This window comes from Chelmon rostratus, chromosome 6, assembly GCF_017976325.1.
Source record: "Chelmon rostratus isolate fCheRos1 chromosome 6, fCheRos1.pri, whole genome shotgun sequence".
NCBI lineage: Eukaryota > Metazoa > Chordata > Actinopteri > Chaetodontiformes > Chaetodontidae > Chelmon > Chelmon rostratus.
The window spans coordinates 5,444,068-5,469,983 of record NC_055663.1 but is presented as its reverse complement, the minus strand read 5'-3'; the positions used below and the strand labels follow the sequence as shown (position 1 = coordinate 5,469,983).

The 25,916-nt window shown below is 40.8% G+C and overlaps 1 protein-coding gene across 2 annotated transcripts in view; it reads left to right on the top strand.

Moving 5' to 3' along the window:
* Nucleotides 1-25,234, top strand: part of ranbp10 (RAN binding protein 10) — a 35,874-nt gene extending 10,640 nt beyond the window's left edge. The window contains exons 2-15 of one of the 2 annotated variants that reach the window (XM_041938698.1): nt 721-832; nt 4,477-4,529; nt 11,278-11,445; nt 11,588-11,610; nt 13,542-13,726; nt 15,058-15,170; nt 15,586-15,694; nt 15,899-16,047; nt 16,220-16,430; nt 18,636-18,775; nt 19,025-19,173; nt 20,228-20,339; nt 20,966-21,107; nt 22,280-25,234. In XM_041938698.1, coding sequence (XP_041794632.1) covers nt 721-832; nt 4,477-4,529; nt 11,278-11,445; nt 11,588-11,610; nt 13,542-13,726; nt 15,058-15,170; nt 15,586-15,694; nt 15,899-16,047; nt 16,220-16,430; nt 18,636-18,775; nt 19,025-19,173; nt 20,228-20,339; nt 20,966-21,096 — 1,655 coding nt within the window. In that variant the 3' untranslated portion in view covers nt 21,097-21,107; nt 22,280-25,234. Of the gene's footprint in view, nt 1-720; nt 833-4,476; nt 4,530-11,277; nt 11,446-11,587; nt 11,611-13,541; nt 13,727-15,057; nt 15,171-15,585; nt 15,695-15,898; nt 16,048-16,213; nt 16,431-18,635; nt 18,776-19,024; nt 19,174-20,227; nt 20,340-20,965; nt 21,108-22,279 lie in introns of both variants that reach the window. The other variant, XM_041938697.1, reaches the window with a different exon arrangement.
* Nucleotides 25,235-25,916: the final 682 nt, after the last annotated feature.

The window sequence follows — 25,916 nt, the reverse complement described above, 5'->3', positions numbered from 1 at the left end:
ACTATCACCTACAGTGTAGGTGTACTGAATATTGGCATGTATGTATTTGTATTTAGACCTGGACTGTTATCAAACGTGCAATTTGTGGCAGATTGGACGATGTACAGTCAACTTAGAAAAACTTTGTTTCATGGTGAAAAAAGGTCTTTAGATTGCATTGACCCAGTTTGACCCACACGAGTCAGCAGCACCAACAAACTAACAAGCCATCTAGCTAAACGATGAACTGATGAACTGATAACGATGTGATGAATGATTATGATAATAGGAAGAATCCTTTGAAATACAGTTGTGTCCTTGCACTGGTTGGAACACAACACACACCGTGTTGCACAGAATTATGTGTCATATGATGAGACAAAGGTAGTGCACAAATGTAGGATTTATCGAGTTGCCTTTGCTTGTTTGGGAATTACCCGTAGTGAACAACCAAATATTTTTGGTTAAACTGTTTGTGTGCTCTACCAGCTTTGGTAGAGAATCAGTAATCTGATCTGTAATCAATTACAGGCCCTATATTATTCTAAAGCCTCACTTTGCTGGTGTAATAGTGTTTGAAGCGGCAGGCTAATGTCACTTAGTTACTGTTCGCTAAGTTCTCTCCGATATAAGTGAATGCCACCACAAATCTTGACAATTCATTCTCTGGAAGACTCTACTCCTCACATAAAGTAATGTTGCCATATCCTTAATGTACACCTTGTATTTCTCCTCTTGCAGGCCATGGTAAGAACCACAAGGATGCAGCATCAGTGAGAGCCACACACCCAATCCCCGCTGCCTGTGGGATCTACTACTTTGAAGTCAAGATTGTCAGCAAAGGCCGAGATGGGTAAGCAGATGCAGCTCTGTTCAGGCTTCATTGCATGGGGCCTATTGTACTGTGGTAACTTTTTCCAGCCTTGCGTCAGTAGAGGAATATTTCACTCATTACATTTTCTCTGTAGGTCTGTAACCAGCGCATGTTTTCCTTGCGTTAAGACATTAAAGCAGTTTTTTCTAGACAGTGCAGTATATACTGCAAATTGTCAGCACCAATGCGAATGCATTAATTTCATCTGTATTCTAATGTTTTCGGGCTAATTAGGCCGGTCTGTCTCCATAATGTGTCAAACACCTTTTGATTTGAGTGAACTTTCTTTACTCATCTGTGTTTGTCGTGGTTGTTTTGCAAAGGTCTGACATCCCTGGGTCACTGTGGTGGCTTGTGAATTTGTGAACTTGCTTCAGCAGCATTTCCTTCACCTTGAGTCTACATAAAAACAGCAATCTTGATATGACTGTTCCAAGTTCATTGCCAAATACAACAGTCCCTCCAAATATGTCACTCACGACCTCTGTTAGTGTCATCTTGTTGCCAATATCTGCATCAGCTGTCCTGCTCTCCAAATGTTTGACACGATAGAGAGTTTCATCAACAGTAGTAGACATTCAAACTTTTGTTCATCTGCTGTGTCAGTGAAAATAAGGATGTTACAACCAAAAATGGCAGCTTTAGCAGCAAGCCCTGGCTTGTCAAATCTGGGGGGCAAAGCCTGGCCGCCTAGGTTCTGTGTGGCTGAAAAATCAAAAGCTTCATCTTAACTGCACCAGGTTTATCTCTACGTGACATTTGGCCCAGAAACAGGAAAAGGACATTACAAACGTACATCACATGAAACCTTTTTAACCATGTTTTAGTGGATCTGGGTGATACAGTTTTAAACTAGTATCAGAGAAATCTTTCTTGTTGCTAGATTATAACGCCTCTATTCTGCAGACACTGGTGCAAAAACTTGCTTGTCCACATCTAGTTTCACAGTTTTATCTTGCTATTGCTTGTACTGATAAGTTGACTAACTGAGTGTTTCCCCAATGATTAAATCAATCCAGGCATTGTTTGCTCCAAGATAGTAGCTGGAATAGGTGACATCATGCACTGTACACGAAGTAGTTCGCAAGTTACTGAATTATCTTCAAACTGAATTCTATCTGATTTTAACAATAAGCGAATTCTTTCCCTGTAGAGGTGACAGATGTCACCAACTTGTAGTTTAGAAAAGTCAAAGTTTAACTTAAAAACAAATAAGGATAGCTTTTTGCTTTTGGTGCCATAGAGCAAGCCATTCAGTATAAGTACGGCAAATTGTTGCCCCTTCGCTAAAGCATCTGCTGGGGTTGCTGGAGTTGTTGATCAGTACCGGTGCATTCACTTTGCCAGGTGCTTAGATTCCAGCCTTTCAAAAAATATCTCAGGTTGCGTAATATTCTGTTAACTACCTGGTTCCAGTTGTGGAGCAGGTGCAAACAGAACAGAACTGTGACTGTGTACAGGACAGTCGCAACGAGGAGTGTCCGTGTGTGTAACTACTACCTTAGCTGTAAATGGGAATGACTTCCAAATCAACTTATCTGCTGGAGTTGAAACACCAGACAGCAGCACGATTGGGTAATCATCAGATCAGAAGTGGGACTTAACAGCATATTGAGGTCACGTTTAAGTTGCAACATGATATAATGACATACAGTGCATCTCACAAACACTTCTAAATGGACTTTCCTTTCATTCTTACAGTGCAGATAGAAGTGGTATGTCAGGAAATGCTGCATAACATTCCACTATAAAAACATGCACTGTATGTGTGTTTCCCAGTTATGCTCCTGAAGCTGAGCTATAAAATGCAAACCCAAATAAACCCAAATTTGAAACTGACGACTGAACTGGAACTTCAAAAACATGAGATGTCAAAACTACGGCCTGAGTTTTCAGGCTTCTCCTGTGTCACAGTTTTTGGACGTAATGTATTTGTGGAAATAGCATCTAATTTTCTGAGCGGATCCTTACCATATCAGCGGTGAATCGACATTTTCATCAAGCCTTTTGATTACTGCTGATTATCAGTTGCTAGTGATATAAGACATCTTGTTACAACAATGAACATTTGGGATGACCCAAATACACATTATAATGTAGAATGAGGGATGTAACTAGTGTTAGTTGTCTTTCTTTCATGGGGCTAGATGTGACAATGGCAAATGACTCACAAAATGCACAGCAAGAAATAGTTCTTAGACTGTGATTTGAATCAAAACATGAAGTGACATAGCCGGATAACGCAGGGTGTACTAAAGACAATGAAGGGGGGACTATCACTGCAGAAAACTTAAATTCCCTCATTTTGGCAGACACAATTTTGTCCAGATAAGTACACAAGTCAGAATTAACATCAAAGATATGTATACAATTTTCAGTTTTATCATCGATTACGCTCCACAGAATGAAACACTGAGATGAAACACCTACCAGAATAGCATTTCCGGAAATATCTCAACAACTCAATTTTGTACTCAGTATTATAAATACATTCTTGGTCTCAGAGGATGAATCTTGCTTAATGATGAAGGTCAGAGTTTTCACTAATCATCTAATAGATGGATTTGCACAAAATCTTGTAAAGACATTCATGGTCCACAAAAGATGAAGCCTCCTGATTTTAGTGATCCTCGCACAACTATAACCATTTTTGGTCCTAAGTAACTATTGGATGGATTGCAATCACATTTGGTATAGACATTTATGCCCTCCTCAAGATGAATTGCAATAACAGCAGTGATCCCTGAACTTGTCATTTCCTACCATGATCTGGTCAAAGCAGCAGCATTTAGCTAAATGCACTGCTGTGCCTGAGTACAGACTCACAGACCTGCTAGCATGGCAGTAGACTCATTGTCTTGTTTTGTAATGGCAGCCTGAATGTTGAAATCTTCCCTAGATTAACAATTGCTGAAGAAATGACATTGACTTCTTTCTGTTACTCTGAGTCACAGACCTTGGCACACTCTGACTTCAACTTATTTGACAGCTTTAAAATCATCTTCCAGGTGACTGATGTGACACCAGTGTCTTTTCCTTCTCTTAAATCCCAGATATCATTGAGGAAAACGCAGGGAACTTGTGAATAAGGTCATCCTTTCGGCTTAGACAAGAAATAATTCATTGCTGGGATTTGAGTGATGACATCAGCAAGCGCCATGGCGAGCTGAGATGATGCCAGGCGCGCTCAACTGACAATATTGATGACTCGTTCTCAATTGAGCAGAAAGGTTTTTGCTGGGCTTTCGTAAGCTTGCTTACATGAAAAGGATGCAGGCCAAGTGCTTATCCTTGTGTGACAGACTTAGGATGTCACTGTGACCCCTAAGCTTCAACTCTCGCTGTCATGTTAGATGGTACGACTCTTCCTTGGAGGCAGTTGACTCTGCCACAACAAGTCCACACATTTGGGAAATGAAAGGAGATCAAAAACAGTATATTCAAAGTGAACTCCACTTAGTGATCTTCAATGTATGATCCAGAACTTTATCTGAATATTAAAAGTTAACATGACGCCTGTAAGCTGATGCTCTGGAGTGATTACAGATGTGTTTAAGGGTGTATGCCTGCGCTACACGGTGTAAAATCTACCACAGTTTGAATTTTTCTTCTCTTGTGTGCAGGTACATGGGCATCGGCCTGTCTGCTCAGGGAGTCAACATGAACAGACTGCCTGGTGAGTAGCTCGAACCATATCAGCACAACATAACCTGTGGGGGGATAGACAGATGGACAAATTGATGAAAGCCATTGATGAAGTTAATTTTAGGGATGTTACAGTGGGCGAGTGAAATTAATTGGTGAAAGGACAGTAGAACAACAAGACGAAGCGTGTGGTTGGAGCAATCAGCGAGATGAGGTAAAATAAGGATTCCCAATGTTACTCAACATGAACAGAGTGGATGGCAAATACTTCATCACGCCAGCATCCAGCAATAACATTGGCTTGCTGGGTTGGAGCCAGAATTTCAGACACTCGGATCGGACCAGTGCTTTGGCAAGCTGAGAAGAAACCCACCCTGCAGCGCTCTCTCTGTTTGTTAAAATTTTGGTTACACACAGGACAGTCTGCACACAACAATTAAGAGGCTCTGGAGGGGCTGGCCAAACCTTGACCCTGAACTTTTCTAATTACTTATTGGCCCACAGCTCGAGACCTACAACCCCATTGGCTCAGATCACAATCAAGCATTGACAGTGCTGTGTTGTTGGTTGCTGTAGCCTTTACATCGCAGAATAACAAGGTTTCTTATTCAAATGTAAACAATGGAAAGAGGTTGATTATTAGCACTTAGTCATTGTTTTCATTCAGGCTGTAGGTTTGTTTTTTGTGCTGGAGATGCTGGATGATATCTATATAAATGTAGATGAAAGAATGAAGAAAGTGACAAGAAATAGATTTGTGGATAAGTGAAAGTAGCTGGAGAAGTGCCAGCATTCATGAGATTCAGGGATAAAAGCAGGAAAGATGAGGCTGCGTGGCGTTGCGATAGTAATTGGGGATGTGTTTTGTGGATTCAGTGTGAACAGTCTGACAGCTTCAGATGGAACATGTCAGGACATGTCACTGAGCAGTCATATGGATCAGTGACAGATGATGTTGATTTGGGTTTGTGGTCTGACCTCACCCTAATCTGACTTGAGACAAACATTGCTTCTTACTTTGTAATGATAGATTGTTCATTTTACATAGAACATATTTTTGGCCTGACTCTTACCCAACACCAAATTAAATTAATAGTTTATGCACTTTTGAATAGAGGGCATTTTTGTGAGTGTGTCTCTCACATACAAAAGGCTGTCATCCGAAGCCATTTGACAATACAATATTTGGCAAAAAATAAAACCTGTTGGTTTTTAATGTTTACTCAGTTTTGTTTGATTTATAAATTACAGAGTGTAATTTCATGTGGTCTCACATGGCCAACTATAAAACCTCCTGGATTATTGACATCTGAGTGAAGATTTGTTAATGGTAAGACCAGAACTAAGCAAAAACTTGTTAAAAAATTATTGTTAGGTTTGAAAAAATACACAAGCAGTTTAGTATTTTACTTTCCTAAAGGTGGGGCACTTATTAAAAATAGAGTGGTCAAAATCAATGCATCAGAAGCAGAGCTGTCCTGGTGTGGGTTCAAGGTGCCCTGTCCAGTATTCTTAAAATAAGATAATCCTTTATTGCCCCAATAGCAGTGAAAGTTTGTTAAAGTAGAAAAGGGGATAGTGAAGCATCACTAAAAAAAGCAAGATTAATAAGTATACAGGAAGTGAAACAGACAATGGTTGAATTCACATTATTGCACATAGGGAATATTGATATTGCACAGTTTAGCATGCACTAAGATTGCATCAGTGAATTTGTTCTTCGGTGTGTGTGGTCTGCTGGGAGCAGTGTCGATTGTAAAGTGTGACAGCAGCAGGAAGGAAGGACCTGTGATATCTCTCCTTCACACACAGCAGGTGAAGCAGGATGATGATGGGATGATAGGCCATTATTCTCCTTTCTCCCACCACCTCCACCGGGTCATGGGGACATCCCAGGACAGAGCTGACCTTCTTATCAGTCTGTCAAGTCTCTTCCTGTCAGCAGTCAAGATGCTGCTGCCCCAGCAGACCACTCCATAGACGATGGCTGGTGCCCCCACAGAGTCAAAAAAGGGTGCCCCCTGCACCCTTGGCACTATCGAGCAGATAGTCTGCTGCGGCCTTTCTCATATACTTCATTTGTATTGTTAGTCCAGCCCAATCTATTATTTAGGTAAACACCCAGGTACGTGTAGGATTCCACCATCTCAGTGTTTAGCCTGGATGCTCACTGGTATGGGAAGTCCATGACCAGCTCTTTGTTTTTTCCCTGTGTTGATTTATTCTCCATAAAACATTTGCAAAGCCAATTTTTGTAATATTTTAAACTGTGCATTGTTTACAGTCATGTTTGCTAGCTAGCTGTTTTCTCCTTCCTGCCTTTGCATGTGCACTGCTACATTAGAATAGCATGTAACTGGTGCCAGAAATGTGTAATGGGATGCCCACGTGAGTTAAGAATATAAACAAAATAGAGATACACATGCAAAAACATTGCTGGTTCCGTCATCATGCACTTGCCATAATGCAACTCAGTAGGGTCTTGCATTGGACCCTCCCTGTGTGGTAAACGTCCACTTCAATCAAACCCCGTGACCAAGTGTGCAACCTAGTCATCCTCTCATAAGTTTGTAGTCTCCATGCCCAAATGGAGATAACCCAGATGACACCACTGTGACATCATCAGTGTTGTTTTATTCATGACAAAGATTCTCCAGAGTCACAGATGACATTAGAAAAGCGTTTTCACAGGCAGAGTAACACTCATCATGATCAGTAAACTGACTTTGATTTGGAGCAGGTGACTTTGGGTGTGTATGTGTGTCTCCAGCAATTATTCATGTGTAAATAAAGTTAGATTCACACTGTGGTCATTGTGTTCACTGCCAGCATTCAGAGAATAAAGGTGCTCTATAAAGATTTAGTAAGAAAACAGGTCTGACAACAATCATCAAGCCTTTGTCTACTGTAGCATATGCAAATATTTATTGTGTGTATATCTGTATGTCATTTGCCAATAAATGGCATTGTCACGTTGGGTCATTTGTGAATGTGAGTTTAAAAGAAACTGGGAAAAGAGTTCAAAGCACAGAGGTGTTATATTTTTGTTTTCTTCATTGTCTTCCATTTTTTCAGTGTGAATAGTCTTTCTTTTTTCTGGCTTTATCTTTCTTCTTATGCCCTCAGCCCCCTGCACACCATATCCCCATACACTCAACAAACGCACACACATTCTTACACACATACAATGACATCTGTGAACGGTTCAGTGATCTCTAATGACATAGGAGGAAATGTAGTAGCCATATATCAGCCGAGAGCATGAATAAAGCCCTTTGCCTCTCCCCAACCAATCAGATCACTCCTCTGTTCTAGCCAATAACGTTCTGTGGCTTCCAGCCCTTGCTGGGGCCATTTGACCTGCTTATTGACTAGTCAAGATCCGTCCGGTGGTTGAGGTTTGTGGAATGCTGTGGACACCAGGGCAGCTAGTTCAGCAGACTCTAGATACAAACACTCACTCACTCACACACACGCACACACACAGATCATTCATTCTCCTTTCTTCTTGATTCTCATGTGTCGAATGTCACACAAAGGGTGGAATAGCGTGGAACAGCGTTGAGTGGAGGGACTTGTTTTCAAAACCTGCTCACACGTAGGTTATGAAAATATTTTTGGTCGCTACGTTTCCACTACAGATGGTCTGTAGCCCTGGTAGACAGATTACTGTTGATTGCCTTAACTCTGACTGACTCAGTGTGTTTGTGTGCCAGTGTGTGTTTGTCCCAAACTCTGGATTTGCCTGTGTGTGTCCTGGACCAACTGATTGCATCTCTGAGTGTACTTGTTTGTGTTTATCCCCGCTCGCCTGTGTGCCTGTGTGCCTGTGTGCGTTGTGCACACCTTTATGTCCATCTGCACTTGTACTGTATGTGCAAGTGAACCCATGCCTTCATTGATGTTTTTATATAAGCATGTGTGAGTGTCCCTTAACAGTACAGTGTTCTCCACTACTGACCTCTGTGTCTGATCCTGCTGTGGAGGCCTGCCCATTTCATTAGCATGTTGGAGCAGTGAGCCTGGCTTTAGAGGCAATATCCCTGTCAGCAGATTAATCTAATACCCCCCCCCTCCCCACACACACACATAGACACACATGCACACACACAAACTCACAGAAGTATATGCACATATGCACAAAGGACCGTATGGAGAGACGGAACAGTATGCGCTCAAGTTAGAAGAAACACCAATGCACGTGACATAAACACAAAAACAAGCACATTTGGGTTAATGCTTTAGTACATGCTCACAAATACACACATATACACATATACAAGTACACATCTAATATCTCGGCTCACCCACGACCTACTTTCACTAACCCTGCTTTGCTTTTTGGCAACGACAGACAGACTGTGATTGAGGAGAGACACTGACAGAGTGGCAGTGAGCTGAAGCTGAATGCCACTGGGTTCAGGTCCCTTTTCGGCCTGACCAGTACAGTGAGAGGAATTCCTGCAAAACTGGATTAGTGTAAAACTTCAGGCACAACAAGCTTGTCAACTAAAAATTGCAAGTGATTCTCTGATGTTAGCCAATGTAGTTGTTGCTTGCTGTAGAGGAACCATGCCACAGAACTCAGAGTCCTGCCTTGTTGGCAGTGCTTTGTTGTGCTGAAATCACAATGATATGATCTTTGTGGATCCAATCTGTATGTTTTACTAGACATTAGTCAGCTGGTTTAGAGTCATTGGACCAGAGTGACTGAGATCTATCTTATTTTTTCAGTTAGAGATGTTGCATTCAACAAGGGACGGAAATTGCTCTGCTCCTCTCAAAAATGCCATTCCTGAGGTTGTATTTTAGCTCTGGGAACATACAGCAATCTGTCTACTGTCAGCTCAATAAAGGTGTCAGTATATTTATTTTGGATGGGCAGAATACCGGACACGTAACCCTGTCGAGATTGCTTACAGCCTCTTTAAGGGTGGTATATAAATACATAAAGGTTATTTGAGGTCAGACTGCGCATTGACTATATTGCATGTTCATCTTACGGTTGCCAGCACCTCTTGCTCTGTGTTCCCTGCAGTACACTTTCTTAGTAGTTATTTGAGGTTTTCTCTCCTGAAAACAATGGCATGGTTAAGCACAAAATTAGAACTGAGAGCATATTAGCCTCCTCATCTTATATCTCATATTTTCAGATTGAAGGGTCATGCTGATTATGCTGTTTAAGCAATTTTAGTGGACTTGATGTTTCCTATTGTGAAGACCTAAAGGATCATATGTAAATGCATACTTCAAATGTATGGTAACTCTTTACTTCATGGGTCTGTAATTTCCTTTTATTTTTTTAAACAATTTCTGAACTGCCAAATAACCTGGAGGGTAAATCTGAGTGGTCACAGATGGTTTAATGAATAGTTTGACATTTCTTCTGTGCAATAAATGTGAAGTTAGAGTAAGGAGAAGGTTTAGCTTAGCTTACCATAAAGACTGGAAACTAGGGGAAAAGATTAGCCTGGCTCTCTTAAAGAACAAAGTCAAAGAAATCTGCCTGCTAGCACCTCTAAAGCTCACTAGTTAACACATTATATCTCATTTGTTAAATCCAAAATGTAAAAACATTTAAAGTGTTACAGGGGTTGCATCCTGTAACTACTTCTTGGCCGGACTTACTGGTGTCTTGTCATTATCCTCATGTTGCCAGGCAACGTGAGAGAGCTGTTGATCTTCTTATCTAACTCACAGGAAAGAGAAAACGCAAATTTCCCAAAATGTCAAATGAAGAGAACGGTTGAATTTTTCTGACTTTTTCTAGGTTGTATTTTTTCCTTTTAAAGTAGATACTTTGGATACTTTAAGGGAGCTTAAATGCCTCAAGGCCTGTTCACATGAAGCAATGAATAAAGAAAAACTTTCATAGAGACCATAACCTTTGACAAAGAGTCACAAACACATTCTGTTTCATTTAAATTGGTTGCGAGACTGAAAGGGCTGTGAATCACTGCTTCAGGTTACACCAGCGATTGACTGGAATTAACTAAGTGGTATTTAAACAAGAGGCTCTTTCACAGAAGACATTCTGTCACAGTAGGAAACGCTCAGGTGTGAATAATGAAATTAATGATGGCTGAATTCAATTTTCTGGTGTTGTATACTAGGACCATTACCAATGTTGTTAGTAACATCTGTGCTTTTCCTACCATGACAAAATCACAAGCTTAAATACAGTAAAGCTTTACCATATATGCATAGCAGTTTAGTGAGTAATGAGGTTTATACTCTACTCAGCAATCTGGCTGAATCAATAACTCACAGTTACACGCACGTGCACGCATTAGAGAGTTTAATGAGCAAATCATGACATCCTCATCTCTGCCCCTGTGTCTCCTGTTCCAACCTCCTGTGCTGCTGTTCCTGTTGGCAGTGACTCACCAGTTTCTTTACATAGACAAGATCCTCCTGCTGGTCATCCACAGCAGTGCACCACATGCCAAACAGTCAGAACGTGTGTGTGTGTTTGTGTGTGTGTGTGTGTGTGTACGTACATATGTGTATGTGTGAATTTTCATGAGACGCCCTCCAGGCAATGGTAGTCAGATGGGAAAATCTGAGCAGCAGAAGTCAATGAGTAACTGTCTCCTCTCTACTGTTAAAAGTGACCTCGAGCAAGTCACTTCACCCCAAATGCTCCTGTTGATTCCTGTTTATGCTGAGCAGGAAGCAGACTGGTGCTGTTAAATAACAGGCATACTGATCAGCCCTTTTTTTTCATAAGTCTCAAGTATAAAATGACAAAACTAATCCTAATCCTTGTCCTATTTTAGGATGGGACAAGCACTCATATGGTTACCATGGAGATGACGGCCACTCCTTCTGCTCCTCTGGAACCGGCCAACCATACGGCCCAACGTTCACCACAGGGGATGTGATTGGCTGCTGCGTTAACCTCATCAACAACACTTGCTTTTACACCAAAAATGGCATAAGTTTAGGTTGGTGATGGTGTTGTGTATTGTATATGAATTGATTATAGTTACGAAATGTAGTAATGGATAGTTTGTTGTCTATTGCATAATATAGCTTGAAATCATTGTCTATACTTTAACTGGAATTGTTTGTCCTTTCATCCATTAGGTGTAGCCTTCACAGACCTCCCTGTAAGTATCATTATATATGCATCATACTATTGGAGCATGATTTTCATGATCTACCAACTGAACTGTACTGGTGCTTTCTTTTCATATCGAACTCTGCATGCCTCTGTGTGGGCGAGCCATGTCCGGAGATTTTATTCTCATTCTCTTGAATGCGATATTGCAGCTTTAACTCAAGGATGAACGAATTAGATTTTTGTGATCAAAGGTCCACACGAAACGCATTTTTGACCAGAACTCAAGAATTCACAAGCTAATTCAATTAAACACAAATGTCTCATAGCATGAAATGATGAAGTGATGAAAATTTGTCTCCAGAATGTCAGAGCTCAGCCTCACTGTGACATCACAATGGGCAAAAACACTTTTCTGGCCATTATTCAACACCATAACTCAGGAACAGAAGGGCAGCTTGTGACCAGATTTCACATTTGCTCAGATACTGAATTGGTGACAGTAATTTTGAAACTGTAAAGATCTTCTGTGCTGCCGGCTTGAGAATGTTTGTGAAGCTTCCACGTTTTACAGTTTGTAGCTTATTAGCAGCAACATCCATATTTGAATTATTGTAGTCCATCACAAGCTCATTGGTTCTGCTGATATTGAGCTTCAGGTGATTGTTGTTGCACCATGTGATGAAGCTCTATCAGTCCTCTGTGATCCTCTAGAAAAATAGTCATATTGACATGTATGATCTAGTGAAATTATTCACTGCATCATACATATCAATATGGTGATAACTTCCATTTTACCAGAATACACTTATATTACCCTTATTCCAAAATAGTTGGGACACTGTAAAACATAAATAAAGCAGAATATCCTTATACTTAATAATCCTTTTTGACAATACTCAACTGAAAACAATACAAAGACAATATATTCAATGTTTCACCTCATCAGCCTCATTAATGTTTGTGAATATCTGCTTATTATGAAACTGATGCCAGCAAAATGTTTCAAACAAATTGGGACAGGAACAACAAAAGACTGGGAAAGTTGTGGAACGCTCCAAAAACACCTGTTTGGATCATTCCACAGGTAAACAGGTTGCTTGGTAACAGGTGATAGGATCATGATTGGGTATGAAAGGAGCATCCTGGAAAGGCTCAGTCGATCACAAGCGAGGATGGAGCGAGGTTCCCCTCTTTGTGAACACATGATTGTATGAAGGATGTTACTACATGAGCTCAGAAACACTTTGGAAAACGGTTGTTTTTATTCTCATTTTACACAGCGTAAATGCAGGTCCATATCTAATTTTAGCTGATGTTGGCAGCTGGGTTAGAAACTTTTCTTGTCTGTTGTCTTCAGGAACTGTAATATTTCCCTGAATAAACAGCCACTTTAACGGTTTTACCAGCCAAATAGGTTTTAAGAATAGAACAGGAACTCAAAATCACAGTTGGCAGCTGGCCACAGTGGCAGTAAGAGCAGATGGATTTACCAGCCAACCAAAACAGTGTTCACTCAGGTGTTGGTGTTAATTTTATAACTGATTGGTAGTTTTTGTGCATACCAAAGTACCCAAAGTCCAACTGAACCCTATAATCTAATGACAGTTTAGTAAAAAGCCACCTTACAGTTTATCCAATAACAGTTTTCCACAGAAACTTAACAAGCTGCAACCTGAGGCTTTCCACAACCAACATTTTTAGAACATGTTCTATGAATTTGGGTCAGAGTGCACAGTTTAGTTTACAAGCTGTAGGTAGACAAACAACTCTGCTACCACCATAAACTGACAACCAGCACACAGCCTGTTACTGTTTTATGACTGTGCAACTTTAGTACAACTTAATACTTAATAACTGGTCTAATAATAAATAAATGTTTATGCCATCCACTATTTAATAAAAATACTTAAAAATGCTTTAAACAATGCAGAAAATGACTGTTTTAACCTGGATTATTTTTGATCTTTAATCTTCCAGCCCAACTTGTACCCCACCGTGGGGCTTCAAACTCCTGGTGAGATTGTAGACGCAAACTTTGGCCAGCAGCCTTTTGTCTTCGACATCGAGGACTATATGAGCGAATGGCGGGCCAAGATCCATGGCATGATCGCCCGCTTCCCCATAGGAGAGAGGCTGGGGGAGTGGCAGGCCGTCCTGCAGAAGTAAGATTCGGTGCCCACGCCTCCGCCAACACACACACACACACACACACACACACACACACACACATGTCACTATGAGAACATGCCGTTTCTTATGATGATACAGCAATATAGTTTCATCTCAAAGCTGAGAATATGACAGTATGTAGCAGCTGAACAAAAAGAATTTAATTTATTTGCAACAAAAGCTGAAAGTGTTCAATAATAGAAAAGTAAGTTAGACATTGTTGTGACTTACCAGGTAGACTTCTATAGTGATGATATGTGAGACAGCTAAAAACCATTTCACACTCAGCACATGAAAACACAATTCCTCGCATGTAATAATCCAAAAATACATCATGCTACAAGAATATAAATGATATTGTTGATGATAATTCATTTTTAAATAAATAACATCATAAATGGTCTGTATGGCTGTGGTGTTTATGGTTTCATCACTTAAAGGATAAGACTAGTAATATTCTATATTTTTCTTACTGTCAAAAACCAACTGTCACTACGAACGAGTTCTGACTGTGTGTCCAACTTCTAATATCTTATTCCTGTGTGCCACAGAGCTGCATTGTTGTCCAAAAGCTATTAAAACACATCAGTGAGGCACACATACACTGTTCTGCCACTGAAAATACTCACTAGAAGACAAATGTGCTTTCATACGCTGCTGAAAATAGTCCCTAACAAATACAGTATTTACTGGTCGTATATCAACAACTGAAGGGGTGATCGCTGAGGTTTTCCTGTGCTGCAATTTAAACTAAACTACTATCAGAACTAAGATGTTATATATATATATATATATGAGCCCTACTGTGCATTTAGAGATGTTTCTGGTTGAGCAGCATGTCCGCCTGCTGAGCCCCTTTAATCAGCACGAGTGACGAGTGAACTTTAAATCCTTAATTACAAACCAGTTTGCCGTCTCTGCTCCATCGCTCCGGCAGCCCACATCTCCATTCTCCATATGCTCACCAAAACTTTGCTTTGCGCTCCATAAGAGAAGTTAATGTTATGGATATGATTTGGATTGTGATATCAAAAATAATCATGTTAAACGGAACGCAGTGCTGTGATATTGTTGCACCAAGCACAGACAGGCTCCCTTTTAAAAGGGCCGCAAATAAAAATTAGTGGTCTGCATGCCCTTCACTGGCACACATCCTTTACATAGCTTGCAGATAGGCTGGGTTGGCTCAGTCAGAAAGTATTGGAGATGGACTAACACATTGTTTAGTTTTAGTGCTTTCATTTGATTTGTTGACAGTATGAACATAGAATACCACCAGACTTGTCCTTTAAGTAATGACACCTCTTCCATTTTTTGTCTACAGTATGGTGTCCAGCTACCTGGTGCATCATGGCTACTGTGCCACCGCAACAGCCTTTGCCAGAGCCACAGAGACTATGATACAAGAGGACCAGACATCTATAAAGAACAGACAGAGTGAGTGAACAAACCAAGCGCACACATGGGATTTTACATTTTAATTTGACTCGTTGCAAATATTACATAGAGTCTTTAAACGGCTCCAAAGAACGTTCTGAGCTTGGTGCCTGTTTTTGCTATAATATGATACTTTGACGTTGGATTAATAGACTACCCACACTAACACTAAAGCGTTTTATTGGCAAACTTTTCTTATCATCAACTAATTCTGCTATTCATATCAGATATTAACAGTATTCCTTCGTTTTGAAACAAAAGATGTCCAGAATTAGATACAGTGGGTATCGTTTGTCGCTCATGACCTGTGGCCTCTATGAATGATGCACCGTCCTCTCTCTGATGTTTGTTGTGAAAGCATGGTTCCTCTTGATCAGTACACCGTAAATAGCAGCCTGTTTCTTTTGTCTAATAGGAATACAGAAGCTGGTGCTGGCAGGGCGGGTGGGCGAAGCCATAGAAGCCACTCAGCAGCTTTATCCAGGCCTGTTAGAACACAACCCCAACCTACTATTCATGTTGAAGTAAGTCAGCATATTTTAAAGATTAAAATAAAAGGCAAGACAAAGATGGTGTAACAATATTTTACTTGTAAAGCCAGTGTTTGCTTACCTTCTCTAATGCTGCTGTGGATGTGAAGTGCGCTTGACAAGAACGTGCAGTGCCTCTTTTTTAAAAGCGTAGTTTTCCAGTAAATACCAGTAACACCAGTATGCCTTGTCTTTTAGGTGTCGTCAGTTCGTGGAGATGGTGAACGGTACAGACAGTGAGGTTTGCTGCTTGACCATTCGCTCGCCCAAGTCCCAGGACAGTTATCCTGGCTCACCCAGCCTCAGCCCCCACCACGGAGCCAGCAACACACACCTGCACACCGGAGGTACACATGCTCGTCTCTGCTCAACTTCTGCCCGCTCTGAAGAGCAGCACACTGACACAGACACACACACAACCGCCTAAAACAGCCACCGAAAAGACTGATTTTCCCAGTCACTGTAATAAATATGTGTGTTTTTGCTGTGTTTTCCTTCCACCCACACACTAAGGAGCAGACAGTCCGACCTGCAGTAACGGGGTGACTCCCACCAACAAATCAAAGAGCCACAGTGGCGCTGGCAGCAGCAGTGTCAAATACCCCAGTGTCTCCTCCTCCGCCTCTTCCTCCACCTCCTCCTCCCCTTCCTCCGTCAACTACTCCGAGTCCAACTCCTCCGACTCCACCAAGAGCCAGCCACACAGTGCCAACAGCACCCAGGAAACCAGGTAGGAAGGCCTGTCAGTTTCATGTAGAGCAGACTGTTACAGCTACAGCTAATACAGAGGTGCGGTGTGAGGTTTTGCTAATGGTATCAGACGTAGCAGATACCTTCAATATATGGTCACAGATAGATAGAGATTTAGGCTGTGCTGTAGTTGTTCCCAGTGTTGTCACTTTTCTGTTAACAGGGTTAGGGGTTTGCCACATGGGGTAGTTTAACAATAGTAGATCATTACCACGGACAATTAAAATGTCACCAGCAATACTGGCAGCACCAATGACACTGACACTTTTTACTTTGTGTGCCACTGGACTATTTCTGGATTGAAATTGGTTTAATTGTTTAATGTGAAAACAGGAGTCATTTTGCTTTTATTCCACTTTCAGCTCTGCAAAGTTTCACTTAGAGGTCGTCCTATGTTTGTATGAACTGAGTGCATCGTTTTCTGTCAAAGGTCCTGAAAACCTATTTCCTCAAGCAGCAGTTATGAGTGATATGACTGTTTGTGTCATTTGGTCTGTGGTCTTTGAAATGGCATCACATCGTTCATTGTGCCAACCAAGATGAAGCAACATCTGAATGAGAATCTGGTTTGCAGTTTGTTTGCTGAAGTTGCCAGCCACTGACAATCAAATCTGATCAAACCACACCCACACAGACTGATGAAACAGATGAACTCAGTTTTTTTGTGTGTTAAACTCACAATAAATAATGACTAAGGATGTTTTTTTCTGAACTTTAACGAAGTATTTAATATTATAGAAAACTAGGTTTAAGTATTTTTCAGGTTCAGGTTCAGTAACATTATGTATCTATTTTGCCTTAAAATAACAACTTCAAAATCATTTTGATGGTAATCTGATTGTAAAAGGGAGAATGAGGCCTCTTTTATTCCCAGTCCCATGTGATTTACAGAGTTTTCTGATGGACAGATGGCTTTACTTGCTGCAGTAAATGCTAACTTCCATTTGCTAGTTAGCTCTGTTAGCCATGGAACTAGTGGTCCTATTAGCCGACTCTGCCCTGGGAGCTCAGCACCAGGGGAGTGTTGGGGTTTATACGATCGGCACAGGTGGGAGGAGGTTTTCAGGCCCAGGGTGAGGGGACCCAGTGAGGAATGCTGATGTGGAGTGGAGCAGTGGGGAGAGTCAGCTAACAGGACCGCTAGCTACAGAGGTAGCTGAGCTAACTAGTGAAGGGCCACAACAGTTAGCAGAGCAGCCGAAGGACATCAGAAAACCTGAGAATATTTTCTCCATAGAATATGATCCAGATCAGAGTCCGGGTCAGGGGCTGCTGTCAATCACCTCGGTACAACAGTGGTCCAAAACTGAACTGCAGTCAGACTCTTTAGGGGCATCAAGTTGCAAAAAATACCAATTCTTGCATAATTTTGCTTTAAGGATATGTTTGTGAGCATGGTGTATGTGTACTTTTTTTTTAATACATCTTATTTCAGTATCTCTGACCATCAATTCTGTAGGTGAGAACATTTTGCTCTTTAACAAAATTGCTGAATGATGCAGATGCTGCCACTGTGCTGGTAACAGCACAAAAACGTCAGTAAAATTAGGGACCAGGCAGGATTTCAGTGAATCCACAGCTGAACCCAATTGTCTCAACTACGAATGTGGAAATGAAAAATACAAATGTTGCTACAAAACTATTGTAACCATCCATTAGCTTTTGGCGACCACTGACTTCCTGTAGTTAAAGCAATTGTGCTGTGCTACGTGGAACACAGTTTTACAATGCAGTAGACTTAAAGAACATTTAATTTGTGCACCTTGATTTTAATTAGTGGTTTAGATAAAATGGTTAAACTGTCTAAAACATGTCTCAAAGCTGGCTGGGAGGTTTAAATGCTTGGTGCTTCTTGCCTCAATGGACTATGGTTTATTACTTGTAAGGCAGTATGAATAATGTTATCATGTCTCCAGATTTCAGCAGTGTAACTGATGAGTGTTATTGTACCCCACCCTTAACGTGGCCTAAACACCTCTGTACAGTGTTATCTTTAGTTACGTTGAGATTGTCAGTTGTTGTCCAGTTTGTCAAGTTAAAATGAGCTGCCTGTGACTTAATAGACCACCTGGTCACCTGGTGTATAAAACGTTTGCATCATGTTCATAGTTAGTTTGTCTGCCAACTTTTTTGTTTGTTTTTGTGTGCCTGTGGTGTTTGTGTGTGTGTGTGTGTGCGTTTGTAGTGACAGTGAGATGGAGATCGAAGCAGAGCACTATACCAATGGGGTTGTTGAGGGCTCCTCAGCGCGCATCATGAATGGCACATACAAACACGAAGAGATCCTTCAGCCAGACGACAACAGCATTGGCAATGGGGTCACAGGTACACACACGCTCAGACAAATGCACACTGATCTAAACCTTACATGCTCCTATTGGTAGGATATAAGCAACATCAGGCATCTTTCCTGCTTTTTTTGTTTTATTTCACTCACTCTTACCTTGAATTGATTCAACTTTATTTGTTGCCTGTTGCTTTTTTGCACTTTTCCTCATATTTTTTACATTCAACTTCCAACAGGATGTTTCCATGTATGTGTGTACTTTAACTGCGTGTGTCTGTGGCCAGCAGATGAGGGCTGTAGTAACAGTAGACAGCTTTGCGGAGGGAACCAGGCGGCCACAGAGAGGATGATCCAGTTCGGACGGGAACTGCAGGCACTCAATGAACAGCTGTGCCGCGAGTATGGCAAGAACGCCACACATAAGAAAATGTTACAGGTACGCACACACAGCCGCACGCACATGCACACACTCTTGATTCCAACAAACAGCTGGGCTACAACAGATTAAAGTGATGCCAAAACTGGGCTGAAGAGATTTCTTCCTTTGGCACCAGTTAAAATCCTGGTCGCAGGATTCTGTACACGCTGCAGGCGTGAGTGATGTTTGATTTAGGATGTGCTGTAATAATGCAGATAGAATCTGAACTGTCTCACAACCACTGGGCCAGTTCTCTGGTGCACAAGAGAAGGCTCGAATGACTTTGCCTTGCAAGCTGTGTCCTCTGATTCATGAGCAGCCGCCCTGAGAACAACAGAGTTGCTGGAAAAACAGTAGAAACTGCATTGGAATGATAAAGGTTCAGCCAAGGGGCTTATGTGTATTTGTTGTTTGTTAAACACACTCCGTTTTCTGATGTCATAAGAATTTTGTACTGCTTGCAAAACCTCCATCACAACACAGGCCCTTAGAAATGGACACATTTCCAAGAAGAAAATTGTTTTAATCCATCAGTGCTTCACTTTGCCCTCAGAAACGTGTGGAAAGATGATTTGAGTCCATACGTTTGCCTGATTTCAGAATTGTGAACTTGTCACATCTTCAGTCTGACATTAGAAGCGATTTCCATGGGGGAGGGGGATTCAATTTCCCCTAACCAATCGCTAGAGACCAGCATATCTCAACGCACTGGACCAATGAAAGCTCCAGGTGGTGGATAACATAGTGCAAATTGGGCAGTGCTTGGTTTTGCCTTGTCTGTTTTCAACATGGCGGCCGAGTCACAAACTTTCTCGTACTAAATCTAAACAGTACGCTAAAATATGTTTCTGAAAACATTAGAGGTGAAAAACAGGAGAAGCAGTAACAGAGTCTTGATTCATGTTTTATCATCACTGCATAATTTGACAGTTTCCACCTTGTTCCGGCGTACAGCTTGACAACAACTTGACAACAGCTTGACAACAGCATTAGTCCTGATTGGCTAATGCAGAATGCATGCACTGCACTGTTATATTCATCATCTTCTCTGTTTGTCTGTCCGTCTGTGAAGGATGCATTCAGCCTGCTTGCATACTCAGACCCCTGGAACTGCCCCGTGGGCCAGCAGTTAGACCCTACCCAGAGAGAGTCACTCTGCTCTGCACTCAACAGCGCCATACTGGGTAAAGAACAGAAGCAGACACATACTGTGTTACACTGATGCATTATGTCTTCAAACTACCGCAAACAAGAGTTTTTTTATTGTAACACCATGTGGCAGAAAGAAAGCAACTGCTTGACATTGCCCATTAGATGTACAGTGTACCTGTAATCTATATTTTACTATAATTAAACATACAATATGATCATTTTGTGCCATATTTTACATGTTTTTTGTTCCTTTTTGAAAGAGCTGGCCTTAAACCACGTTTGAAATGAATTGTGTTTTCTGTGAATTAGCTGAGGCAGAACAGCAGATATTTTGAAATTATCTGCTGCACCTTATTGTTTTTTTGTCTGTACAAGAATAAAGCTAGCCGGCAATCTCTTTTGAAGTTAGAAAATATCTGATATCTCTTAGCAGTGCAGCGAACAGAAACTGCAAATTCAAGGAACAGAGAATCTGACACGATTAGGACAAATTTAAGTATTGCTGTCGTTCCCCAAGCATAGCAGACACAGACAAAAATAATGGCAACTGTATCTTTTGATATTAAAATTTAGACATGCTTTCATGCCCAGACATGCACAGTTTGATGCATTGTGACTTGTGTGTTGCACCCCTGTCTGATTGTGTTTTCTGCTCTAGAGTCCCAAAATCTGCCTAAGCAGCCTCCGCTGATGTTAGCGCTCGGCCAGGCCACAGAGTGTGTTCAGCTTATGGCTCGAGTCCGGTCTGGTTCGTGCTCCTTTGCCAGAGTAGACAACTTTTTGCACTAGCCCAGGTCCAGGTGAGTAAACACAAACAGTAAAAGACATTAATACCACGGCCACGGATGATGCTGAGACTTTACACAATGTTGGTGTTTGGTGAGATAAAAGAAAATCTCACATTTCAGCCTTGGTCTTTCACAAAAATGTGGTTGATCTGACAATGAGTCATGCCAGTGTATCTCCTGGCATGTTGCGCAAGCCTTCTTACTTTCCAGATATATTTAAATTTTACATAAATCATCTGTCTCTCAGTCCAACTGAAAGCAAACTCAGATGTTAGCCCCCCGGTAGCTATTGTAGCTGACTGCACAGGGATTTACTTCAGGGACAACTTGCCAGCCAACCAAAGTAGCTACTCCTCTGTTACTTATTGTTGTATATTTTGCATGATTTTACTTAATCAGAGGTAAACAGATATTACAAAAATGTCCTGAAAGGCTTAAATTACTTTGTAAGGATGGTTATTGCTGTTGCTGTGTGACTCATCTGATGTAAACGGTTGCTGTTTTCAGCGTCCCTTTTGCTTTACAACGACAGCAACCTCCAAGCAGGAAACCGACACTCTTTAATGGCAAGTCATCCTAACCCTGATCTGGTCCATAACAGTACAAACACAAACAAGCTAGAAGCTGTTACCTTTTCCTTTGAGAGGATTTAGCCATTTTGATGTCTGATTTTGATGCCTGACACGAAATTCGCTATCAAATTGAAATATTTCTTGATCATCCTCATAATACTGGATAAGATTCTTTAATTTTTCTGAAGACAAGAACATAACTAAATTTCTAATTTTTGCGCTACGTGTCTAACATGTGTTCACAGCCTTGCACCTGTAAACAGACCAGTATGCAGCTAGTTTGGTTAGCTATCTTGGTTGGTCGCCAAGTGGTTAGCTAAAATAGCTAATCCAGGGGGCTAATTTCTGTGTTGATAGTGTTGATCAGAATGACAGCCAGGAGAAAAAATATCAGAATTTCCCTTTATCATTTAAAATGATGATACTTTTGGATTAATATCCACTAATCATACAGTATATGAATTAAAAGGCTGAACAATCACTCCCACACCAAATCAAAAGAACAAAGCAGAATATCATATCTGTGCTGTACATGAATATAAAAGCATGCTGTTGTTAATCATGCTTCATTCATTCATTACCTTGCTTAGATGATTGCCCGTCTCTCCACAGGTTAATGTTAAGTAGCACTGAGAGAAGGCATGTCCGGCAGGTAGTTGTCATGGCGACGGAGGAAAGAGCATGCATGTGATTGGTGTGTTTGGCTGTCCGTCAGACCGAGCCAGCGGCACAGACAGAGGAGCAGAGGAGAGCGAGAGAGAAGAAAGCCTACTTTTAATTTAGTATTATCAAATAAAGAAATGCGTGACACTATTTAAAGATAATTAATTATTATTCTGTTTATCTAGCCATTTTATAGTTCTTTTTGTCAGTTTGTTGTGCTCATCCCGGACAAAGCAAATTGTAACTCCCCTTTTTATTTTTTCTTCTGTTTTAATTGGTGGGTTTTGATTCCCTATGATCAGTATTTTACTCACATTCTTGTTGTTAACCATATCACCGACCACAATACCCACATCTGGTTACCATGGTGACCCCATGACAGTAGGTCATCTCAACAAAACCTGAGGTATAGAAACATCATCTTTAATAAGATACAGAAGACAGACAGACTCTGAGACCTTTGTCCCCTTAAAGTTTGGCACATACAAGTGTTGAAACCCATTCAGAAGGCCGAGCAGACAAGTGCTCAGCAGAGAAACAGAAAAACACCTCTGGTTGCATGGAGCAGGTCATTAGCTCTGGTAAAGGCATATACCATACAACAGTAAACAAATGTAAAATACACAGTGCTGTAGTAGTGTAATGTAATCACCCATGTAAAAAAACATAATTGAAGGGCCTCTGTGGCATCTGCCACTGGAACACTGCCAGTAACAAGGGGAGAGGTTAATGACAGGAGATTCAATTAAAATATTAGAGATGTTGGAGCTGTGGCGACCTCAGCATCCACCAATCAGCGGTGTTGTTGCAGGTGGCAGAGCTCAGCCCCAGCTGCAGCTTTAACACCTGCTCTCAGGACCCAACCTAACACTATTATCATGGTCGCCTTGATGCCAGCATCAAGAAAATCTGTATCAAAGGCAGACTAACAAGCACAATGTGCGTACGTCCAAAAGTCAAGTCACCCCTGGGGATTTCATTATTGCAGTCTTTGTTTTTTTACATCCTCCATAGCCTGACCTGCTCTGTGCAGCATGTGCGATTGGAATTTCAGATGAAGAGGTGAATTCATTTGCCAGCCAGGAAGGTTTCTAATTTTAGGGTGCACCTCATGATAATTAAATCACAGTCTTTCTTTTATTTCTTTTGATTCCAAACCACTTCAAGGTTAAACAACACTGTAGGAAAAAGACTTCTTTTGTGTTTCACTTGACTTTAGTCGTGTCAGGCTTATTTATATAGCCCAAAAACCACAGGTTTGTCACAGAGCTTCACAGTGTGTACATTAACTTGACAGAAAAATCTTTTAATTTTTCATTGTGCCAAAATTCAGCCCAACAGTGTAATTGGGCTAGTAGGTAACTTTGAATCAACTATCTAGTTGCTGCTGCTCATAAACACACTGCAGAGTAACTAGCCTTTCTTTATATCTAGCTTAACAAGGCTACATATGCTACCTACCTAGCCAGCTAACTAGCTAGGCTGGCTTGTGGGCTTGGATTTATTAGACGGCATCAAAATAAAGAGCCAGTGTTCACAGCAGCGGCTAACGCTAGCTGATTCATTCAGACTTACTTCTGCAGTGTTGGGATTGTGGAAATGTTCCTCAGAGACGGACACACAACTCTGTGAAGAGCAAAAAGCCTCAGTGTCTCTCTGTGGTGTAGCTAACAGGAGCTAGCTAGCAGGCAGCCTGCGGGCCCGAGCTGAGTTTGGATCATTTACTAAATAGTTTCACTTTATTGGCTGTTCATTATTTAAATTGATAATGTCGTGTTAATTTAACATTGGACATGTTGGCCCCTCTTTTAGAAGCACAAATATAACATCATTATCATTGTGTTTTCTTCACTTCAATTATTTTTTTAGGGGCGCACAGGGGACTTTCTGTCTCTGTATCTAAACAGATGATTGTTCATGGCAAAATCTCAAGTCCGACTCAACTGTATCCTCTTTCCATATGCATCAGCAGTTGGATTTTGATAACACTTGTTTTGCTCCATCCCTTAGCTTTATCTGAATCATTTTAATTCTTTCGTTTCTGCATCAGACTTCTTTTCTACCAAATAGCAGTGACTGAATATTGTCGGACTAATGGCAAGCTGTCACTCCAGCTGCTTTGTTGTGACCTGGCAAATGGCTTGTGGATCCACCCTGAAGTGTATATTTCCATTTATAAGAGCATTTTAAGTCTATGGAATAATATAATACTGGAGATGTGTGTATGCAATGTGGGGGTTTACTACAGGGTATGTGGTCAAAGTTTTTACCAAGCTGGTTTTTATAAAGACCTTCTGCTATAATAGGAACTCTTCTAATAACCACACATGCAAAACACACTCATGACATCTGCTTCTACAGCTGTAAAGGACTTCTGTTACACACACACACACACACTTACACGGGAAAGAACAACCTCTGTTGCATACCTGTAGGGAACGAGTCTCCCAGCTGTCCTTTGTGTTTGAGCCTGGGCTGCGTATCAGCACTGTTACCGCGCACCCTTCCTCTTATCCCTGCATAGACATAGCCACTGATGTGATCAGTGATTGTTTTAAGGAAAGGAGGGATGTGAACAGTTTTGGAAATGGGCCTGAGGCCTCTGAAGCCACATGGACTTCTTCAACGGAGGCCGGAGAAATGGATTTAGGTGTCACAGACGAGCTGTGCACAATTGACTTCTATCATAATTTTAATTTCATATTTTGACTTTTGAGTTTTAGCAAAAAATAAAAATAACAAAAAACAATTGTGAATTGAGTTACCCTCTACTTAGCATGACTTTTGAAGCCTTTAAAATGATATTTAAAAAAAAGGAAAAATGATAATTGAAAAAAAAAACTATGTACTGGAAACATGTTAAAAAAGAAATATTGTATTCTGTTTAATTTTGACAGAATTATTTTTATTAAAATACATCCATAAGCATATGACCGATCTCCTGTTTTAATTTGCTGCATTTACATTTGTTTCATAATTTTCCTCTTATACACAGGATATGCAAGGAAGGTGGATTGCAGTCTGTAAAGTAGGTGAATGACTGCCTTGTCCAGGATGTTTCTCTGATATCCACCCAAAGCATGTTTGTTTTGGCATCAGTATCAATACATCAGTGTGGAAATACAATCAAGTATCAACAACTCAAAAGTTAAAACATTAACACTCACCATGTAAGATACAGAAAGGAGTTCAAATCAGATGTTACAGTGGTAAAACTGGTGACTTGAGTAAGGAGCTGCTATTGGTGTAATGTACATTGTGCAAAGTTCTCATCGGACAGGGTTGTTGCAAACAGGATAAGATAAGATACACTTTATTAATCCCCAGCTGGGGAAATTCAGGTATTACATGCAGCAGGCAATTGTAGTTGGAAAAGAAATAGCAACAGAAATAGAGAAATACAAAATACAAAATAAAAGCTGAATATATATGTGTATTTTATACAAAGGGCTATATATGTAAAAATATATATTGCTGAAGGACCCGTATCAAGCGATATCAAGTGAAAAACGAATACATTATGGAACAACAAATGATGCGGAGACAGGTGTGTGAGGATAGATGCTTCACAATCTCATTCAGGTTT